Source organism: Nicotiana tabacum, chromosome 22 (genome assembly GCF_000715075.1).
Source record: "Nicotiana tabacum cultivar K326 chromosome 22, ASM71507v2, whole genome shotgun sequence".
NCBI classification, from domain to species: domain Eukaryota; kingdom Viridiplantae; phylum Streptophyta; class Magnoliopsida; order Solanales; family Solanaceae; genus Nicotiana; species Nicotiana tabacum.
The window spans coordinates 229,849,089-229,869,987 of NC_134101.1; the positions used below are offsets into that span (position 1 = coordinate 229,849,089).

Here is a 20,899-nt window from a genome sequence, read left to right on the forward strand (position 1 = left end):
CTATAATATTCAAACAAAGTTGAGTGTTTTTTCAGAAAAAAAAGTTTATATTTAGAATATTTAAATAAAATTAAATGATTTTTTTATTATACAAAATAATTTAACGACTTTAATATGGTAAATAAGAATTACAAGTCAAGTGATCATCCTTGAAATTACCGATCTTCTTTAATTCTTTTGCTAAATAAAAAGAAGTAGGGAAAGAGATAAAATTGTGGGAAAAAAATGTATATAGTCTTAGAACTTGGCTTTCCTTTCCCCTTACACTCGGTTTGGATCATTATTTCCCATTGTTTTATAATGTATTATATTGTATTGTTTCGTATTATACCGTATCGTTTTATGAATATAATGTTTGGATAGATTGTATTATTTGATATTGTTAAATAATATTTTGTTGTTTGATTTGACAGTATCGTACTGTACTGTAACTGATAAATTTACTAAAATACCCTCAATTATTTAAATATTAAATTTATAACAATATATGCATAAAAATAATTTTAAAAAATAAAACAGAAGAAAGCAAAACACCTTAAGAAAGCAGAACATAAGACCGAGACAGAAGAAGGTAAAACAAAAGAGCACAGCTAATTAGAATTGACTTAAAAAACAAATTAGGAGAAAAAAAAATAGAAGGCAGCAAAACACCTTTAACATTGGTCTGGAAAAAAATAAAGTAGGTTATAAATTGGAGATTTGGAGTTAAAATAGAAAAAATAAAAATAAAGGGTAAAATAGAATTGTTGAATAATAAGTTAGGGCATAATTAGAAAGCAGAAAACAATCCTACCACACCAAATCGATTGTTTAAAAAAAGGATTTTTTTATTGTCCTGAAACAATAAATTTAATAATATAATACAATAAATTTTAATAAAACAATCAAAACAAAAACAAAGTATTATTTTGAGATAACAATACAATACCGTACAACGAGAAGCAACCATCCAAACAAGCTGTTTCCGTACTTAGTCGGTGCTTTCGCTGCTTACTTTGTCAGATTCTCTTAAATAAATGGCCTTTCCTCAGATTCTTCTGCATAGCAGCCAACAAAAAAAAGAAAAAAAAAGAGGGGTTTGGGTGGGTGGTATGGAGAGTTTAATAATTGGCTTATAATTACATGAAATTTAAAGGGGTTGTTTGAGCCAAGAATCTTTTGGAGAGTAAAGAATGGAGAAGACACTGAAAAATGCAAAATCTTGAAAATCCAATTGAAGTCAAGATTGGTTAGTTGTGCAATTTTTCAGCACAAAAGAACACAAAAAGTCAAGAATTTTAAGTCTGAAATCTCATTTTTAGTTCTCTTCTGAGCTTGTTTGGAGAGTGAAAATTGGAGGAGACACTGAAAAATAAAAAATCTTGAACACCCAATTGAAGTCAAGATTGGTTACTGTACACAAATCAAAAATTTGAACTTCAACACCTCATTTTTAGTTCTCTGTAGAGTGAAAAATGGGGGAGACAGTGAAAAATGGGATCTTGGTATTTGCTGTAAATGGGCAAAGATTTGAGCTTCCTAGTGTTGACCCTTCAACTACTTTGCTTGAGTTCTTGCGCACTAAGACTTGCTTCAAAAGTCCCAAGCTTGGCTGTGGTGAAGGTCATACTCCTTCCTCTCCCCTTATCTGTATATGCGTAGAGGCGAATTCATGATTTAAATTTGATGACGTCAATCTATTTTCTTAGCGAAGGGAAAACTTAGATAAAGTTGTTGCCACGTGACCTGGAGGTCACGGGTTCAAGCCGTGGAAACAGCCTCTCGTAGTAATACAGGGTAAGGCTGCGTGCAATGGACCCTTATGCTCCGGCCTTTCCCCGAAACCCCGCATAGCGGGTGCTTAGTGCACCAGGTTGCCCTTTAATCTATATTCTTAGCATTGAACTCGTTGAATTTTGAAATTATTGGTTCAAAAGCTAATATTTGTTGTAATTTCAAAGGTTTTATACATGTAAATATGTGAATAATGGATTCCATTGGGCTATGTGAAGTTGTGCTCTATATGTTCATTTTGGTGCAATTGCAAAAGAAATGCTAAAAGCTTTGAACTTTTTATATATTGATATTTTTGTTGTGATAGGTTGGCTCCTTGTTCATCATTTTTTGTGCTTTTTCCTTGAAACTGGGTATTTCTATATGTGCATATATATGGAATTTACCTGATAGCACCCATAACGTCCAATGCCAAAGTCACTGAATGATTAAGTCGCCAATCCCTGAACTATGTATTGTGTACTTAGCAGTGTTCATAGGACAATTGTCACTGCTCGTAGTCTTGTATGTAGCTCCCTTCCCCTTTTTGCGAGTGTGAAGTAGTGTTGAACCAAAATACCCAACAAGCATTAGCTCTTCCTGAACAGGAGGTGATCCAGGAGAATGAAGTTCTCATTCTGTACATGCAAATACAACTCTCAGTTACTGTTATTAAGCACTTTTGCTGTCCTGAGGTCGATAAGAAGTTTTAAGTATGAATACTTTACTCCTTGCTCTATAGAGATAGTTATGTACATGCAAATGCTAGCTAAGTTATTGCTTTTCTGTTGGGCTGACTTCATACATTCTGTTACTTATAGAAAATTGCGCAGTTCGATACTTTGTTATGCTGAATTCTGGTTCTTCAATTTGGTAAGTTTAGACTATAAAATCTTTTATTCTTTAGAAGTCTTTGAAGGTGATTTTCAGCTCTTCAATCTTTTTATGATGTTTGTATAGATAATTGAGAACTTTAGTTTGAAAAGATCTCTTCAATTCCTATAAATGGTTGCAGGCGGCTGTGGAGCTTGTGTTGTTCTTCTCTCAAAGTATGATCCGACGCTTAAACGGGTTGAAGATTTTAGTGTGAGTTCATGCCTTACGCTTCTTTGCAGTTTAAATGGTTGCTCAATTACTACAAGTGAAGGCCTTGGAAACACCAAGGATGGTTACCACTCGATTCATGAACGGTTTGCGGGTTTTCATGCTTCTCAATGTGGATATTGCACTCCCGGAATTTGTATGTCCTTTTACTCGGCTCTTGTCAATGCCGATAAAGCAAACCACACAGATTCTCCTCCAGGATTCTCTAAGTTGACTGCATTTGAAGCTGAAAAGGCCATAGCAGGGAACCTTTGTCGCTGTACTGGATACCGACCCATTGCTGATGCGTGCAAGACATTTGCAGCCAATGTTGACATAGAGGATTTGGGGCTCAATTCTTTTTGGAAAAAGGAAGATTCTAGGGATATAAAAGTGAGTAAGTTACCTCCCTATGATCCAAGTAAGAATTTAACTACATTTCCTCAATTCTTGAAAAGTGAATTCGCCACATGTTTGGACTCCAGAAGGTATCCGTGGTACTCTCCGGTTTCTGTCGACGAGCTTCAATGTTTGTTGAACTCCAATTTGGCTGAAAATGATGCAAGCATTAAGCTGGTTTCTGGTAACACAGGCACAGGATATTACAAGGAAACCCAGCGATATGACCGATATATTGATCTGAGACATATATCTGAACTTTCGATCATTGAATTAGATCACACAGGAATTAAATTGGGGGCTACTGTCACTATCTCTAAACTTATATCATTCTTGAAGGAGAAAAACAAAGTCACTTTGAGTTCATATGGAAAGCTGGTTAGCGAAAAGTTGGCTCAGCACATGGAGAAGATTGCTTCACCATTTGTTAGAAACACCGCTAGTGTTGGGGGAAATTTGGTTATGTCACAAAAGAATGGTTTTCCTTCAGATATAGCTACATTATTTCTTGGTTTGGGCGCTACTGTTTGCATAATGACCAGTCAAAGACATGAAAAACTTACGTTCGTGGAGTTCTTAGCGAGGCCGCCACTAGACTCAAGGAGTGTGCTACTTAGTCTTTTAATTCCATTTAAAAAGGATGGAAGTTCTCTTGAAACCTGTTCGAAGTTTTTGTTTGAAACCTATCGAGCTGCAGCACGACCTCTTGGAAATGCATTGGCGTACGTAAATGCTGCTTTCCTTGCTGATGTTTCTCCCCACGATAATCAGTTCCTGATTAACAATATCCAGTTGGCTTTTGGTGCTTATGGAACAAAACAAGCAACAAGGGCCAAAAAAGTAGAAGAATATCTAACTGGGAAGATATTAAACGTTAATGTGCTATCTGAAGCACTTAAATTAGTCAAACAAGCAGTGGTACCCGAAGATGGAACTTCACACCCTGATTACAGGTCAAGCATGGCAGTTGGTTTTCTTTTTGAGTTCCTATTTCGGTTCACCGATGTTTGTCCTGCGATATCTGGTGGTCTGTTAAACCAAAGTACTTTGGTAGAGGAAGTCTCAAAGAGTAACAAAGACGGTCGTATTAGTGAAGAGAAAGCTGACACACTTCTATCATCTGCTAAGCAAGTCGTGGAATCGAGTAAAGAGTATTATCCGGTGGGTGAACCAATGAAGAAATCTGGAGCTTCCTTACAAGCTTCTGGTCTGTTTCCCCCTTTAGTGTTTTATTCCACATCATGCATAAAAACTCGATTTTATGTCATTTTGCATCCTTTTTCTGGCTTTGAAATTATTGACTGTGACAAGGAAACTAATTAAAAGCCTACCTGTATTACTTCTGCAAAATTTTCAAGTTAAATTAATTGAAAGTTCTTATATGCTTGAATAAATCACCTTTTTGTTATCTTGTCAATTGCTAGAAGGAAAAGACCCTATGCTACAAGAGAAGCAGAGATTGACTGACGATGGATCTGTTGACTCGCTCCCTTGTGAGGTGAACGTGATAAGGAGAAACAAGTGGGAGATAATCCCATTTGGCCCATTAGTAGTTTGGTGGGCGAGACAGTTATCTCTGTGGGTAAAATGACATGGAAAAGAGGGAGAATGGGGAAACAATGGAAGGATATGGGAAACTAGAGAAGGGTGGAAGAGAAGATATAGCAATGGCAGCGGGGTAGCAAGTAGTGTAGAGGAGAAGAGAGGCTGGCGGTGGGAACAAAAAGACGAAGAACTAAAAATTATACAGTGGGAGGAAGTTTGTATTAATACATGTTTGGGAGCACCTATGATATTTTACATAGTATAGATGATTAAATACGTTGTGTAGAGAATCATGTATGTAGGTTCTCTCGTTGTATACAATCTGTATGGGGGAATTTTTCCCTTAAATCAATGAATTTGATTACCTTATTTAAAACATGAAATTTTCAGGTGAATCTGTTTATGTAGACGACATTCCATCACCACCGAACTGCCTATATGGAGCGTTTATCTATAGTACAAGACCATTAGCAGGGGTAAAGGGCATCCATTTTGGTTCTAATTCATTACCCGATGGAGTTAGTTGCATTATTACTTTTAAAGATATCCCGAGCAGAGGAGCAAATGTAGGATCTAAGACCATTTTTGGTCCCGAACCTTTATTTGCAGATGATCTCGCCCAATATGCTGGTGACCGAATTGCTTTTGTGGTAAGCCCTTATTTATTTCATCGCCCTTTTGCTAGAAGAGGTTCAGGCAAGGTGATTTTTCATATGCTTTGCTAGAGAGGATTATTTGAAATTATTCCTTTTATGGTCAATGTTGTGGTGAAATAACTTAGGTTGCTGAAAGTCAGAGGTCTGCTGATGTGGCCGCAAACATGGCCGTCGTTGAATATGACACTGAAAATGTAGATTCACCAATTTTAACCGTCGAGGAAGCCGTTCAGAAATCCAGTTTTTTCCAAGTTCCACCATTTCTATATCCGAAAAAAGTTGGTGATTTCTCAAAAGGAATGGCTGAAGCTGACAACAAGATCCTCTCTGCTGAGGTATTTTTGATTAGTTCCCGAATGCTTTTTCCTAAATAAGTTCTCTATATAATATGTTTATCTGTGAAAATATACTAGCGGTTCAAATTTATTAGTGATTTTCTCTGCTAATAATCATATGCAGATGAGACTTGGGTCTCAGTACTATTTTTATATGGAGACACAGACTGCTCTAGCAGTTCCGGATGAAGATAACTGTATGGTTGTCTATGCGTCAAGTCAGTGCCCTGAGTATGCAGGTAGTGTAATTGCTAGTTGTCTTGGTGTCCCCGAGCACAACATCCGTGTCGTTACAAGAAGGGTTGGAGGTGGCTTTGGAGGCAAGGCGGTGAGAGCAATGCCTGTGAGTATCTGTTACTCCTAATAGAGAAGACATTGATGAAAACATAAATTTCTGCTTGGACAAAGTTTTATATGTTATAGGTTAAAATCAACTCTTTAGTCTTTCCTTTTTCCATTTCTAAGCAGGCACAAAAATACTTCCCCGGTTTTTCTTTATAATTTTATGATGCTCTCTTTAATAATTTTTTTCTATATTTTCCTATTATGTATGAAACATTTTCATGTCATTAATTAGCTTTGGAATTTTAATATTCAAAGGATAGATATAAATGCATGGATTCAGATAAACTATGAAATTAATGCCTACCCTCAACTTTCAAGACATCACATTCACTTCCTACTCCCTCTATGTTTCTCTCTTATTCTTTCTCCTTCTCTTTCTTTCTGTTGCATAAGAAATTCTAGTTCCGTTACAAAAATCTATGTATGCCATGTTAGGTCTCCACAGCCTGTGCACTTGCAGCGTTCAAGTTACAACGCCCTGTACGAATATACGTCAACCGAAAGACTGACATGATAATGGCAGGAGGGAGACACCCCATGAAAATAACATACAGTGTTGGATTTAAGTCAAATGGGAAAATCACTGCCTTACATCTTGATGTATTGATAAATGCTGGGATCATTGAAGATGTAAGCCCTATCATACCGTCGAACTTTATCGGGGCTCTCAAAAAGTATGATTGGGGTGCCTTATCTTTTGATATAAAGGTATGTAAGACGAACCTTACTAGCAAATCAGCTATGCGGGGCCCGGGGGAGGTACAAGGATCGTATATTGCCGAAGCTATAATGGAGCATGTAGCAAGTGTACTGTCTTCGGAGGTGGACTCAATCAGAAAACAAAATATTCATACATTTGAAAGTCTTAAATTATTCTATGAGCGCAGTGCAGGTGATATAGGAGATTATACTTTACCAGGTATGATGGATAGGTTGGCCACATCGTCAAGTTTCGTTCAAAGAAGTGAGATGATAGAACAATATAACCAGAAAAATATATGGAAGAAAAGGGGTATTTCTCGAGTGCCACTTGTTTATGAATCTACACAACGACCGACGCCCGGAAAAGTAAGCATTTTGTCAGACGGATCAATAGTTGTTGAGGTCGGAGGTATTGAAATTGGCCAAGGTCTATGGACAAAGGTGAAGCAAATGACAGCCTATGGTCTTAGTTTAATTGAAAGTAGTTGGAGTGAAGAACTTGTGGAGAAAGTACGTGTTATGCAAGCAGACACTCTAAGCTTAGTGCAAGGCGGGTTTACGGCTGGAAGTACTACATCTGAATCGAGCTGTGAAGCAGTTAGACTTTGCTGTAATGTATTAGTTGAAAGACTGACCCCTCTGAAGAAGACATTACAAGAAAAAAATGGTTCTGTTGATTGGACTACATTGATTCGCCAGGTTTCTCTTTTCTGTCCAATCTTCTCTTTTGACTTCCTTTACAATTTTGTAAGATAAAATTGTTTATGCAATCGAGCTTCTGTTTTATGCTTTTAGACGTATTTATCTCAAGCCTATACCATGTCCAGTGGCGGAGCTAGCCTTTCGGCTACAGGTTCGACTGAACCCATTAGCTTTGGTCCAAATCCTATATTTGTCTTAAATTTTTTATTGAATATGTATAAATTTTGACTTTAGAACCCAGTAGCTTAAAAGAACTAGAATTCAGAACCCATAAGCTTCAAATTCTAGCTCCGCCTCTGACCATGTCAATTGTGTTTCTATGTTGCTCGAACTTGATAGTCGGTTCCTCTAAAAGTAGTGTATCTTTGGAGAATGCGACACGGGTGCGGCAGCATTTTTGAGAGTCTGCACAACATATATTATGAATACCTTGCTCATCATATAGAACCTTTCCAAATAGAATTCCAGTTACTAAAAATGATGTCAAATTGAAGTAGTCAAGAGGATAATATATGGTAAAGAACCGACTCAATTGGAAACATCCTGTGTTGGACTTAATTTTGAAGACCATGATAATTTGGTTTAAGTTGAAAGGGAATTGCATGAAATGTACGTCCTGATCCATTTGTGTTATTTAAACCTCTTAAAACATTCTTTGTCTATAAGTCGAATAATGTTGAAATATTCAAATTCTTGTCCTCCTCTACCCTTATCAGGCACACATGCAAGCAGTAAACCTAGCAGCAAACTCTTATTATGTGCCGGCATCCAGTTCCATGCAATATTTAAACTATGGTGCTGCTGTAAGCGAGGTAAACTTGTTTTCTTATTCACTTAATTTTGTAGCTCCATGTAGGAGCGAGCGTTCGGGCAGTTTGGACTACATATGAAAATTTCGATCTGGATTTTCAGTTTTTGGATTGAAGAATTATAGTCAAAATCCAATCCAAATAAGCTCAGATTGGATCAGATTTTTAAGTTCGGTTTTGGATTAACTGTTTTGGATATTTCGGCCAATATATATTTCTTAATTATGGAAAGATTTATTGTCGCCTCGTCCTCAAGGATTACATCAATTCTCAATATCTTGCAACTGCAAAACACTTTCACCGACATTCTAGTTTTGGAATATCTAGCAGCAATTTTATATGGGAAATAACAATAAAAATGTTGGTTTTGCAGGTGGAGATAGATATCCTGACAGGAGAAACAAAAATTTTGCAATCTGATATTATATATGACTGTGGACAAAGCTTGAACCCAGCTGTTGATATGGGACAGGTCTGTTGAAAATTTGCCTCAATTTACTCTAAGTTTTAGCTTTTATAATGTGGATTTCCTTAAACAATTAAGAAAAACTTCCATCCTTTTAAATTGGTGATGAATCAATAACGTTACGTTTTAAGTTGTGGGGAATTTTGTTTGTTGCAGATTGAAGGGGCTTTTGTACAAGGAATTGGATTTTTTATGCTCGAAGAGTATCTTACAAACACAGACGGGTTGGTAGTTTCAGATAGTACTTGGACATACAAGATCCCAACAATTGACACAATACCGAAAAATTTCAATGTTCAAGTGCTAAACAGTGGACATCACGAGAAACGTGTTCTCTCATCTAAAGGTACTGTTATTTCTTCATTTCATCTCTTAAAAGGAGATTTCAAAATTTTCCATGTCTCTTGTGCTGGAAAAAGGTACACCTTGTTGAAACCATCTATGTTGCTCGAGTATGGGTTCGGGCACCCGATACAGGTGCGATCTAGAAGTTGGATTCCTCATTACGTAGATCTAAGGATTTGTTTTGGGTTCTGGGGAGGGGGTACAAATAGGAGTATGGGTATGAACGTTAAGATACCGTCAATAAATATATATTACTACATAAGGAGTGTAGATTTCGACAATTAATTGAAGTTACAAATGAAAACTGGTGTGATTAAGTTCGTTTTAAACACATAATATTTTATTCATAGGTTATCTCGGATAATAGTGAAGTGTTCGAGTACTTTATCTGCGTTATATATATACCCGATCAACCTATGCTTCTTGGTCATAAGTGTAGTAACCCAAGTTAGGTTGTCCAAATCCTATGCGGATCCCACAACCACACCCAAAATCGTGTTGGTCAACACGGTTACAGTAAGGATTTTGAAGGATCTGTTCAACATTGGAAACCATCGGTTGAATGAGCTTGTGAAGAAATTTCCATGATTTTTCCAAAAAATTATTAGAAGGTTAAAAAAGGACGGAGGCATTTTTCAACTACAGGGATGAATCAATATCACTTTGAAGTTTCCTCAAATGCTACATGCCCATTTTTTTTGTGCGTAATGTTGACTTTACGACTATAACAACATTTTGCAGCATCTGGTGAACCGCCGCTACTTCTGGCATCCTCAGTTCATTGTGCAACAAGAGCAGCCATTAAAGCAGCAAGAAAACAACTTAAACTTTGGGGCAAGCTTGACGAGTCTGATTCGGAATTCTATTTGGAAGTTCCTGCCACATTACCTGTTGTGAAGACACAATGTGGCCTAGATTATGCGGAGAAATACTTGGAAAGTCTGCTTCATCACAAAATCGGAAACGGCCTTTCTACCTTCTAGGTAGAGGTAAGATATGTACATACCATCCTCCCCATATCCTACTTGTGGGACTGTTGTTGTGTTGTGCTTTCATCACAAATCTAGGTAAATGCCCAAATTCCCAGTTTTTGAAGAGACTCTTCTGTGGCCTGGATTATATGAAGAGAAGATATTCTCTTTTAGCTTTTACAAGAACTAGCTTTTGTTCTGTTTTATGGAAGTACAAGCAAAATCCATAATTCATGTATACAAGCCTTTAAAAGGAAAAACTATCTAATATAGCCGCTTCCAAAAATAATAGCCGATAAAATGTATATTTATTGTGTAATATACATAAAATATACATATTTTATACATAATCAGTATATTTTATTTTGTACATTTGGCTAATGAATGTAATTATTTTTTGCGTTAAGCTTATATTATAATAAAGTAAGTAGGAAGGAGCGAATGCTACTCGATCAGACTGGAGAGGTGATCAAAGGAAGCTGGCTCACCTTCTCTCAAAGGAAGAAAATGATGTTATGTCCATCTGAGATATGGTTAAAGAATAAAGGCAATAAATGGTGCGTTGCCTTCTTTCCATTTAAAATTTTTGTGCGGACTCTCTTTAGTTCTAATTCAGGGTGTCAAATGGGCGGATTGGGTTGATTTTAGACGGGTTAAAATAGGCGGGTCAATGACGCACTGGATCCAAATAGGCTAAAATTTGGGGTATAGCTCAATCCATCCAACTCTTATCAAGTTTTAGTGAATGTGTTATTTTCTTATGAATTGTTTAATTATCAAATAAAGTTGTTTTTTCTTTTGTTATGGTCATATATAACATATCAAACAAAAAAGATTATTTTAAAGATATTTTTATAAAGTTACTCATGGAGTTTGCGCTAAAAATCAGCTTAACTTTAGATGGGCTAGGTTAAGGTGAATGAGTTCAACAAATGAGCGGGTCAATGACAGGTCCAACCTTAAATGGATTGGACGGGTCAAATGAGTTTCGGCTCAAATTGCAACCCATAATTCCAGTAAATAACCTTTATTAGCATAAAATAATTTTGTTTCACCAAGTGCTGATTTTCCATAGGGGCTCGAGAGGTAAGTTTATCCCTTTTTTTGTTTGTTGTCAAAATAGCACGGTATAGCCAGTTTTCGGACTGGTCAATCAAAATTAGCCACCGTTTACGAAGTCAATGAAAAATAGCTACTATTTTGCTGCAACAGAGATCGGTCCCGTATAATATACTGGAGTTCGGGTGCGTTTGTGTACGAACTCCAGCATATTATGCTGGACCGGTATACTTTGCTGACTCCAGTATAATATACGGGAGATTGGAGAATCGGTGCTCCAAACTCCAGTATATTATACTGGACAATTATACTGGCTGGAACTCCAGTATATTATGCTGGAGTTCTAGTATAATTATGCTGGAACTCCAGTATAATATGTTGGAGTTCCAACATACTATCCTGGAACTCCAGTATAATATGCTGGAGTTCAAGCATATTTGTGCTGGAACTCCAGTATAATATACTGACGTATTTTCCGGGTTTTGAACAGTGTTTTCGCTCAGATTTTTCTTTACATGAAAAGTGGCTAAATTTCGATTACTTTTAAAATTGGGCTATTTTTGAACGACTAGTTGTAAATCTGACTATTTTTAAATTTCTCCCTTTTTTTTTCTTACGTAATTTTCTCTCCTTTGGCCATGGTAAAGACGGTAAAAGTAATCATTATTTTTTCTTTTTACGGTTGGAAAACATGGTAAAGAAAAAACACAGACATGTATTATCTGAATATGACTGTTATTCGGAACAATTCCTCTTTTGAATGACTTAAAATATGATAAATCCCACGTCATACATGGAATTACATGAATTGGAGTGTTATAATTTCGCTTTTTAATTTTAAAAATAGAATGAGAATATTTTCTTATTGATTCTTGGTCCAGAAAATGAGGGTTTTATATAATTTTTTGTAGCTCATCGGAGCTAAATAAATACAACCGTTTAAATTAATATTGGTTTCGTACTAATCAACCAATTGGCATAATTAAGGACATACGGTAAAAGAACATCTAATTTGTTACGACCCAAAATCACGTGACCGGCACTCGGCACATTATCCGACCTGTGCGAACTAAACCATATGATGCACCCGAACCATATGCATGAAAACCAATTTAACTGCAGAAGTTCTTTGAAAATCATATATATTTTCAAGTTTAATTATGATATAGTTTTCCAATTCAAGCCTTTCATGTTAATAATGCGATAAAATGGAACAGATATCTTTTTATAAATGTCGTGTACCATCTTGTTATTACAACTCACCACAAGGATCTATGGGCCTCTATACCAACAATAAAACTAATTATTTGGGTCAATGTTCGGCTAGCATAAAATAAAAGACAACATGATAGCTACCATAAAATAGGAGTGGTGCCTCACCGTATACATTGGGAAGAGAGTCATCCTAGCCATATCTGCATGCCACGTATCATGCCTCTCATCCTAAAAAATGTAAAGTAAGTGGAGCTCTATAGCAGAGGCCCTGAGGGCTGAGTACACCACTACGGTACTCAATAAGTATCATAGACTCTCTCTAACTCAAGTTCTGGGATAAGATTTTACAAAAAATATGAAACCAATATCTGATATAAAGTGATAAATAATTATATAAATCATGCTTTTTAGCATTTCAAATGAAAAGACAAGTGAAATATAAACCATGATATAAATTCTTAGAACATTTATATCAATCGAAGATTTTTAATAAAAATCATACAAAACCATTTCAATTTCATTAAGTCATTGAAATCACTTTCGGCTCCTTAGGCCTAAACATAAGAAAGTCTTCTTTACCTTTCACCAGTAATGCCTTTAGAGAGAATCTCTCAAGAAGAGGAAGTCATAATCAACTTACCTCAATCTTCAAGCTCCAAATAGTACTACACCGCTCCAATTGATTAAAATACTCAAATATCGCCAACAATTCAATATCTACCATTAGAGATCCCAACTACATCAAAACAAACACGAAAAAAATTCATAAAAAACTATTTAGGCTTCTCAATTTTGCAACAAGTCTTCAACCATCCCAAATTATCCAATAGGTTCACCCATTAGCCTATTCAATTCTCTTCTTATCATTTAATACTCATTTGAAGTCATTAATGATACTATATTAATTATCCAACATCATCAACTCATTATTCGTTGCATTCTCCAACAAAACCCTAGGTTCAAGAACACTCATTTCAAGAACTAGTGTTGTATCTTATCCAAATGGTGATTCCTGATTCAATTCGTTCATCAGTTAAGTTCTCAAGTCCATTTGGATCATTAGAAACTAAAAATAGTTCCATTTATATCAATTCATCAATATTCATCTTCTTCTTTGCCCAAAATATCATTTTCAAGATCCACTCTTAGGATTTCAATAATACTTCATTTTAACTTCAAATAAACTTAATAAACATGCTACTCATACTTCAATAAAACATACATGTGAAGCTCAAGTAAAGAAATTACATCTTATTTTCCAAAAAAAAAAAAAGAAATTACATCTTGATGGAAGAATATCACCTTTTTTTTTCGCGTTCTTGAAGATTCAACCCATTTCCTATGGATTTTGATCCATAATACTGTTAGTGTTATACCAAATGATACTACATAATCATTCTTATACCAAATATACTTACCTTGAAGTGTATTCATGGTGGGAGAGTTCCTCCTTTTCTCTAGAATCCAAACCCTTGTCCAAAATTTCATTCTTTTTTTCTCTCGCTGAAATAGCTACTTTTATAGTTTTTGATGACATACATAGCTACGCACACCTCCAGCATAACTACGCTCCCCTTCATTTGATTAGTTGCTAGAATCAGCTACGCACAAGGCAGCGTAGCTACGCATAACTCGCGTAGCTGCGTGGCTATTGTGCTACCCTTCAGTAAAAAGATCATAACCTCTTGTAGGAATATCCAAATGACAAATGGTTTAAAATATTAAAAACTAGACTCATAGATCTTTAATTTGATAGGGCTTACACCACATAAATCTTCATATATTGGGAGTTGTGCTCGTTTGAAATTAGGCCTTGTGCAAACTCATTTGAATCTTTAGCCCATCATATAATTTCCAACTTGACTTAGCCTTAGGATTCTTTTTAGATCATAAATCATTATTAATACACCCTGTACACATATTACCATGATAAATTATTTCTTGTTCACATCCGGATTAATATAATTAGCACACGTTAATTTTTTTAATAGAAATTTGTGTGAAAACTATCATAGAAATTTGTGTGAATGCTTTACTCCCTTCGTTACAAACAAATTAGATCAAATTGAATAATCTTCTCATTCTCAAGATTGATCCATTCATTTTTCTGTATATTCACTAAACAATTCAATCATTATTTAAGAGTCCGAAACCTTTTTAATTATTTTTTGGACAAAAAACACTTTTGTACTACTTTAAAAAAAAAGTTACATAAATGAGTAAAATGCAGTATTATACTGCGAATTACGTTAACGGAAATTTTGCCATTAAAGTAATTCGCAGTATAGTACTGCGTTTTACTTAATTTTTTTTTTTGTAAATCGCAGTACTACACTGCGTTTTACTAAGATATATTTGTAAAACGCAGTATAATAATGCGTTTTACATTAAATAATTGCGTTGTACTCTGGTTTTTGCCCCCATCAATAATGAACTGACATAACAATAATTCAATACATAAAACGTAGTATTGTACTGTGTTTTACATAAAAAAATTCTACACCCCAACGTCGGACTTGCCTTATTTAAAGGCGTTTCAATTTTATAAAAATTCATTCAATACTTTATTTCAAACTTATGTTCATACTTCTCTCTTCTTCTTATCAATTATTTTTTTACAATGTCTGAAGTGGAAAAAATAAGGGTTTCACTATATTGGGGGGGGGGGGTGAGGTTGTGTTGGAGAATAACTCTGTGAGGTATAGCTCACCTCCACAATGTCATGTTAAATTGCCGCTTACTATGGAGTACGATAAATTGGTATCGTTGTTACGTAAAAAAATGAATGAGAGGAGGCGTTCGGTTAACCTTAAAATAACCGGTAGATTTCCGTATTCAGTGACTCCGCAAGGGTTTGCTTATTATTCTGAGTTTAACATCGAGGATGATGAAACTCTTAGAGATTTTTTGCTGATTCCGGATGAATATAGGGAATTTATTGTAATAAAATTATTGGAAATGTACGTCAAGGTGGAAGACGTTCCCAATAATGAGGGCGTGCATAGTAGGGATAACCCCCAGTCATCGGGTGGTTATTCTGGAGCAGTTTTTGCCGGACAGATTGGTGATGAAAGAGCTTGCCTTGATTTAAACTTGTCACCACCAGCGAATGAGCAGCCACAAAATAATTTTTTGACTTTAGATAATCAACAAGACGACTGGTAAACTTCAATTTTACTACGCTTTAGCGATGTTTAATTTATGTTTTAATTGGATTTGTATTAACACTTATATTTTTCATAGGGGGTACCGTCCTGATATGAATTTTACAAGTTATGACCCTGCCCCTAGTTGGAATATGCATAGTTCTGGAGTATTGGACCATGGTGGTCCATCTGGGAGTCATCACCAACAAGAAAATATCCATCATGAAACGTCAATACAGTACGACTTGTAAGTAAAGTGATATAGCTATATCTAAAGTATTTATCTAGTTGGGTAACTTATCATTTTGTTCTTTATGTGCAGTGAAAACGAGCTTCTTGAAGCTCCTGACCTCACACAATTGCCCATAGACGACGTATTTACTCGTGATTTGGCAGATGCGCAGAGTCAGGAAGATGATAGTGATTATGACAACAATGCGGATGAGTCTGGGGATGACACACCCTTCCATGATGGGGGTGATGAGGAGGAGGAAGTGAATGTTGAACCTGAGTTGACGAGGGAACATGTTCCTCCACCTCCAGCTAGACCAAGAGTGTACGAGTCCCACGTGCCATTTCATGAGCGGAATATCCCCTACCTTGATAATTTGCCAAGCATGCCGAACGTGGATGCCCTCACAAGGGATGATGATGAATTTCGGTCAGCGATGTGGGATGAGTCTAGACCAGCTGTTCTGACAAAGGGCATGTATTTCCCTGATAAAGCTCGCTTAATTAGGGCTGTAAAAATCCACAGTATAAGAGAGTGCCGTGAGATGACGGTAAGTGAATCAACTAGGGAGAAATACAAGGCTGTATGCCGTAGAGACTTTATGGGTTGTCACTGGATGTTGCGTGCCACCAAGAAGAAATCAGGTTTGTGGAAAGTGGGTAAATTTATTAGCGAGCACAAATGTGAAATGGACACATACAATGAGAATCACTTCAACTTGGATGTGGACTTGATTTCTCTTGTCTTGATTCCATATTTGGAAGTGTCCATTAGGTCCAAGATTAAAGAGTGTATTACAGTCGTCTACCAGGAGTATGGTTGTACTATAACCAAAAGAAAGGCATATCTCGGTCGCAAACGTGCCTTTGAACTTATTTATGGCGACTGGGATAAGTCTTTTTCAAATCTGCCCAGGTACATGACCGCACTACAACACTTTAACCCCAGGACTGTTGTTGAATGGAGGCGTGAGCGGAGTCCGGACAGACCCAAATATATTTTCAACTATGTGTTCTGGTCATTTAAACCAGCAATTGATGGTTTTGTGCATTGTCGTCCTGTTATTTCCATAGACGGTACTCATGTCTATGGAAAGTATGATATTAAGCTTTTGATTGCAGTTGCAGTAGATGCCAACGGGCAAATATTTCCACTAGCTTTTGCCATATGTGCCAACGAAAGTAAAGAGACATGGGCGCTTTTTTTGAACCACTTGAAGCAGCACGTTGTCAAACAATGTTCAGGTATTTATCTAATATCTGATCGGCATGGTGGTATTTTAAGTTCTGTACGTCACTTGCCTGAATGGAAGGAACCATATGCATACCACCGTTAATGTGTGCGTCACCTGAAGGCCAATTTCCAGAAGAAATATCCTGACAAGGCATTGCATGACTTAATGTGGCTGGCTACAACTGAGCACCAGCAGTGCAATTCACGAGGCGCATGGAAGCGATCCGGTAGTTATAACCACGAGCCTATACTTGGTTGATGGGGCATGAGCTTCACATGTGGACATTGCATGCTGATGGCGGCAGACGATGGGGAGCCCTCACTGCAAACGTGTCAGAGTCATTCAACGGCTTGTTGAAGTCTGCCCGTGGACTGCTTGTCACTGCCATGGTCCGCATGACATTCAAACAGAGTGCAGAGAGGTTTGTTGAAAGGCACGCAGCTGCATCAACATTGATGGACAAGGGTGTTCAATTTATGCCAATACCCATGAGAAGATTTGAAAGGTCCAGGAGGCGAGCACAGTGGCATTCATTTCTTCAGTACGATCATGAACGAGGTGTTTTTGAAGTTAAGACCGCTATCCGCGGACACCGTGGGAATAATCTACAGACGGTGAATGAAAATAGAAAGTTATGTTCATGTGGGAAATGGACCATCTACCACATGCCGTGCGCACATGCGTTGAAGTGCTTTCAACAAGTTGGATATGGGGAAACAAACTATATTGATAGGCAATACAGTGTTGATGCATACATAGACACGTATAGTGGGAAGTTGCAGCCATTAGGTGCTGAGCATTATTGGCCGCCGGAACCTTTTAAGATGGTATGTAACAAGGACTATTTGCGCAAGCTGCAAGTGCAAAAGAGAACGCGTATACAGAACCAAATGGATGTTGGTGACACCGTTTATGCGCGTAAATGTGGCATATGCTCGCAAACAGGACACGACCGTCGTAAATGTCCTTCAGGTGGTATGCGTGGCGGTGGTAATCCGGCTCCTGGTGCAAGTTCGTCGAATGTACCCAACTATCAAGGATACCCCTAGTCTTTTATTTTGGTATTGTTTTTTGTAATACATGTTTTTACTTGTGTATGTTGCAATATATATCAAATAAAATTATGTTCCACAATTTGAAATGAGTGAAGAAAAAGCTGTTTAATTGTAGGAAATGTAATATGTAAAGCGTGGTTTGATAGTTTCATATAACAACACAAGCACTTAAACTTAACTTGCACTTCAATTAAAATAAAGCATTACTACAGCACAAACACAAACATAACAGGCCAACATAATAAAAATACATGAAATATGAAAAATACACTAAACACATACAAGCAAATGTTTAGTCCCAGTTGCCATTTATTCTCCGCTCCAACCACTTAAATCGTTCTTCCATTCGTTCTTTTCCTTCTTCTACCTCTTTCAGTTTCGCCTTCACCTCCGCAAGTTCCCATTTATATTTTTCTTTTCGTTCCTTTTGTGCTACACAATTCCATTGTGCTTTCCATTTTTCTTCTCCCACCTCCTTCAGTTTCGCCCTCATTTCTACAATAATTTTATCGCTTTCTCTTTGTGTTTCCCGTTGGCATAAACACATATTATGAAGAAACTGCAGTTGTTCTCTGTAGTATTCCTGATAACATGGTTCATCAACCCATTCCTGAAAATCACAAATAGGTTCGCCGAAAACCTTGTATAACTGGTTCATACAGCACCAGTAGCGGCGTCCAACTTTACCATCGTCCCAACAATTTTGCATAGAGCATTCTTTTCCACAGTTGCACTTTGGTGCACGAAGAGGTTGACCCATTTGATGAAATATTTGCTTTTAGTAAAAAAAAACCTTACTTTTAATGAAATATTTGCTTTTACTAATTTTTGAGCACACAAAATAACTATAATGATGCCGTTATTTATAGGCGAGACAAAATACATAAAGCGTAGTATAGTACTACGTTTTATGGAGTTGTCTTGTCGTTCTAAAAAAGATGAAAACCATGTGAAAAAGCTGGTTTATCGCAGAAAAATTTAACACATAAAGCGTAGTATAGTACTACGTTTTATGGAGTTGTCTTGTCGTTCTGCAAAAATGAAAACCATGTGAAAAAAGCTGGTTTATTGCAGAAAAATTTAACACATAAAGCGTAGTATAGTACTACGTTTTATGGAGTTGTCTTGTCGTTCTGAAAAAGACGAAAACCATGTGAAAAAAGCTGGTTTTACTTATTCTTTGTGCAGTGATGGTTTTAGTTCTATTGTTTGTTTTTCTGTGTACAGCTATCCTTTGTGCAGTGATGGTTTTAGTTCTAGTATAGTACTACGTTTTGCAATGTTTGTGTTTCTTGTATACTGTTTAAGTAAAATTGCTGTTCAAATGCAATTAAAATATAAATGTTGTTAAACGATAATTGTTATCATTATATACATAATGCACTATTTACACAAACTAAAAACCTAAGTAAATCAGTGAGTTCCGCAACCTGTGTGCTTCAGTGCTGCTGCTGGCCTGAGTCGCATCCCCTGTCGCCCGGGTACACTATCTGGATCATCATCATCAAGCCGCCTCTTTATGTGAGGATGTGCAGCAGCATCGACACCACAACTGGCAGAATCAGAAGAATAGGCCGTCGGGCCGTCAGCAACCTACAAAACAAGTACTAAACTTAGCATGTGACAAAGTATATTTGTATTGTACGTGTTAAGTCAAAAAATATTTTTCCACCATGGTCTCGTCGGCCTCCTGAATATACGCATCAGTGGTGTCCTCATCAAAGCATGTAGTGGCCTCAAAGATGGGCTGGGACGATGCCTTCATAAGAAAGTTAAAATTAATTAATGTCAGCTCATTAAGGAAAAAAAATTGAAATTTTAAAGTAATACAAACATACCTGCGCCTGTAATAGATCTGCATCAACCGCCGGGGATGAGGCATAACTCAACCTGCGCCCGCCATCCACGTCCCGGGTGGGCCGATCCTCAGCTGCGGTAGATGGGCATGCAAAGTACTGGTCTACATCCCCGTCAAATGTACCCGTGATCGACAATGCTCCTGACGGGGTGACCTGCGATGCTGGCAGAGATAGCTGAAGGCTGTACGAAGGCATGCTGCTGGAAGGCTCATCTTGCCGAGGTATATAACCCGCCTGATCATCTCCAAGCACCACAACTCCAAAGTCCTCATCATGTCCCTCAACAGGTGGGTCGACAGGTGCCTCAACGCCCCCTTGCTGGGGACCACCTCCTCGCCGTCCCCCGCGACCCCGTGAAGCACCCCTACCTCGTGCCCTACCCCTGCCTCGTGGGATACCCCTACCCCTATGCTAATCCTCTGGCGCCGTATACTGAGCCTCGTGGTCCAACCTTATGGCATCTCTCGCCTGAAACAGGGTCCGACGAGCCAACTGTGCCACCCGCCGGCCATAGTCAACGACTGCAGGGATGTCAGTATGCTGCTGCATCTCCTGTCCCAACTGGTAGAGGTGATGATGCCAAATAGCCTGTGAAATATTTAAAATATTAATTAAATAACGCAATATCACAATTATACAATATTAATAAGCCAAAAAACATACCAGTGCCTCGTGTCTCCCGGCGTATGGTCTGTAGCGCTCGCCAAGTACATGAATGGGGTTCCCGATAATCAGTCTGGTGTGACGGCGGTACCATGATGCATACATATGAATAGTGGCCTCCCGGGTAAATATAGGTGCTGGCGGAATACGGTTAGCTCGGTGCTCCTCCAAAATAAGGACCTGCTGCTCTAGCCATCCCATATATATATCGTCCAGCCTGGCACGGTCATCCCGCTGATAGTGTATAGCCACCCATCCAGGATCCCTCGGTATAGGCTGGGGACGGTGAAACTGGCGAAGTACACGCTCTGTGGCATGATACTCAA

The 20,899-nt window shown here is 37.5% G+C and overlaps 1 protein-coding gene across 2 annotated transcripts; it reads left to right on the forward strand.

The window, feature by feature from the left end:
- Positions 1–1,000: 1,000 nt before the first annotated feature.
- LOC107768490 (indole-3-acetaldehyde oxidase) lies at positions 1,001–10,480 on the forward strand. Of its 2 annotated transcripts, none has more exons than XM_016587618.2 (10): positions 1,001–1,602; positions 2,768–4,441; positions 5,170–5,429; positions 5,561–5,770; positions 5,895–6,113; positions 6,551–7,516; positions 8,236–8,331; positions 8,702–8,800; positions 8,951–9,140; positions 9,881–10,480. In XM_016587618.2, the coding sequence occupies exons 1-10, from the start codon at positions 1,455–1,457 to the stop codon at positions 10,120–10,122; spliced, it is 4,104 nt and encodes a 1,367-aa protein (XP_016443104.2). In that variant the 5' UTR covers positions 1,001–1,454; the 3' UTR covers positions 10,123–10,480. The 2 variants fall into 2 exon arrangements, with proteins under 2 accessions (XP_016443104.2, XP_075099581.1); XM_075243480.1 differs by having other exon boundaries at positions 1,042–1,852.
- The last annotated feature ends 10,419 nt before the right edge of the window (positions 10,481–20,899 follow it).

Coding starts and splice junctions, on each gene's coding strand:
- LOC107768490 (XM_016587618.2), top strand. CDS start 1,455: ATGGGGGAGACAGTGAAAAATGGGATCTTGGTATTTGCTGTAAATGGG. Junction 1,603..2,767: donor CAAGCTTGGCTGTGGTGAAG/GTCATACTCCTT, acceptor AAATGGTTGCAG/GCGGCTGTGGAGCTTGTGTT. Junction 4,442..5,169: donor AGCTTCCTTACAAGCTTCTG/GTCTGTTTCCCC, acceptor TGAAATTTTCAG/GTGAATCTGTTTATGTAGAC.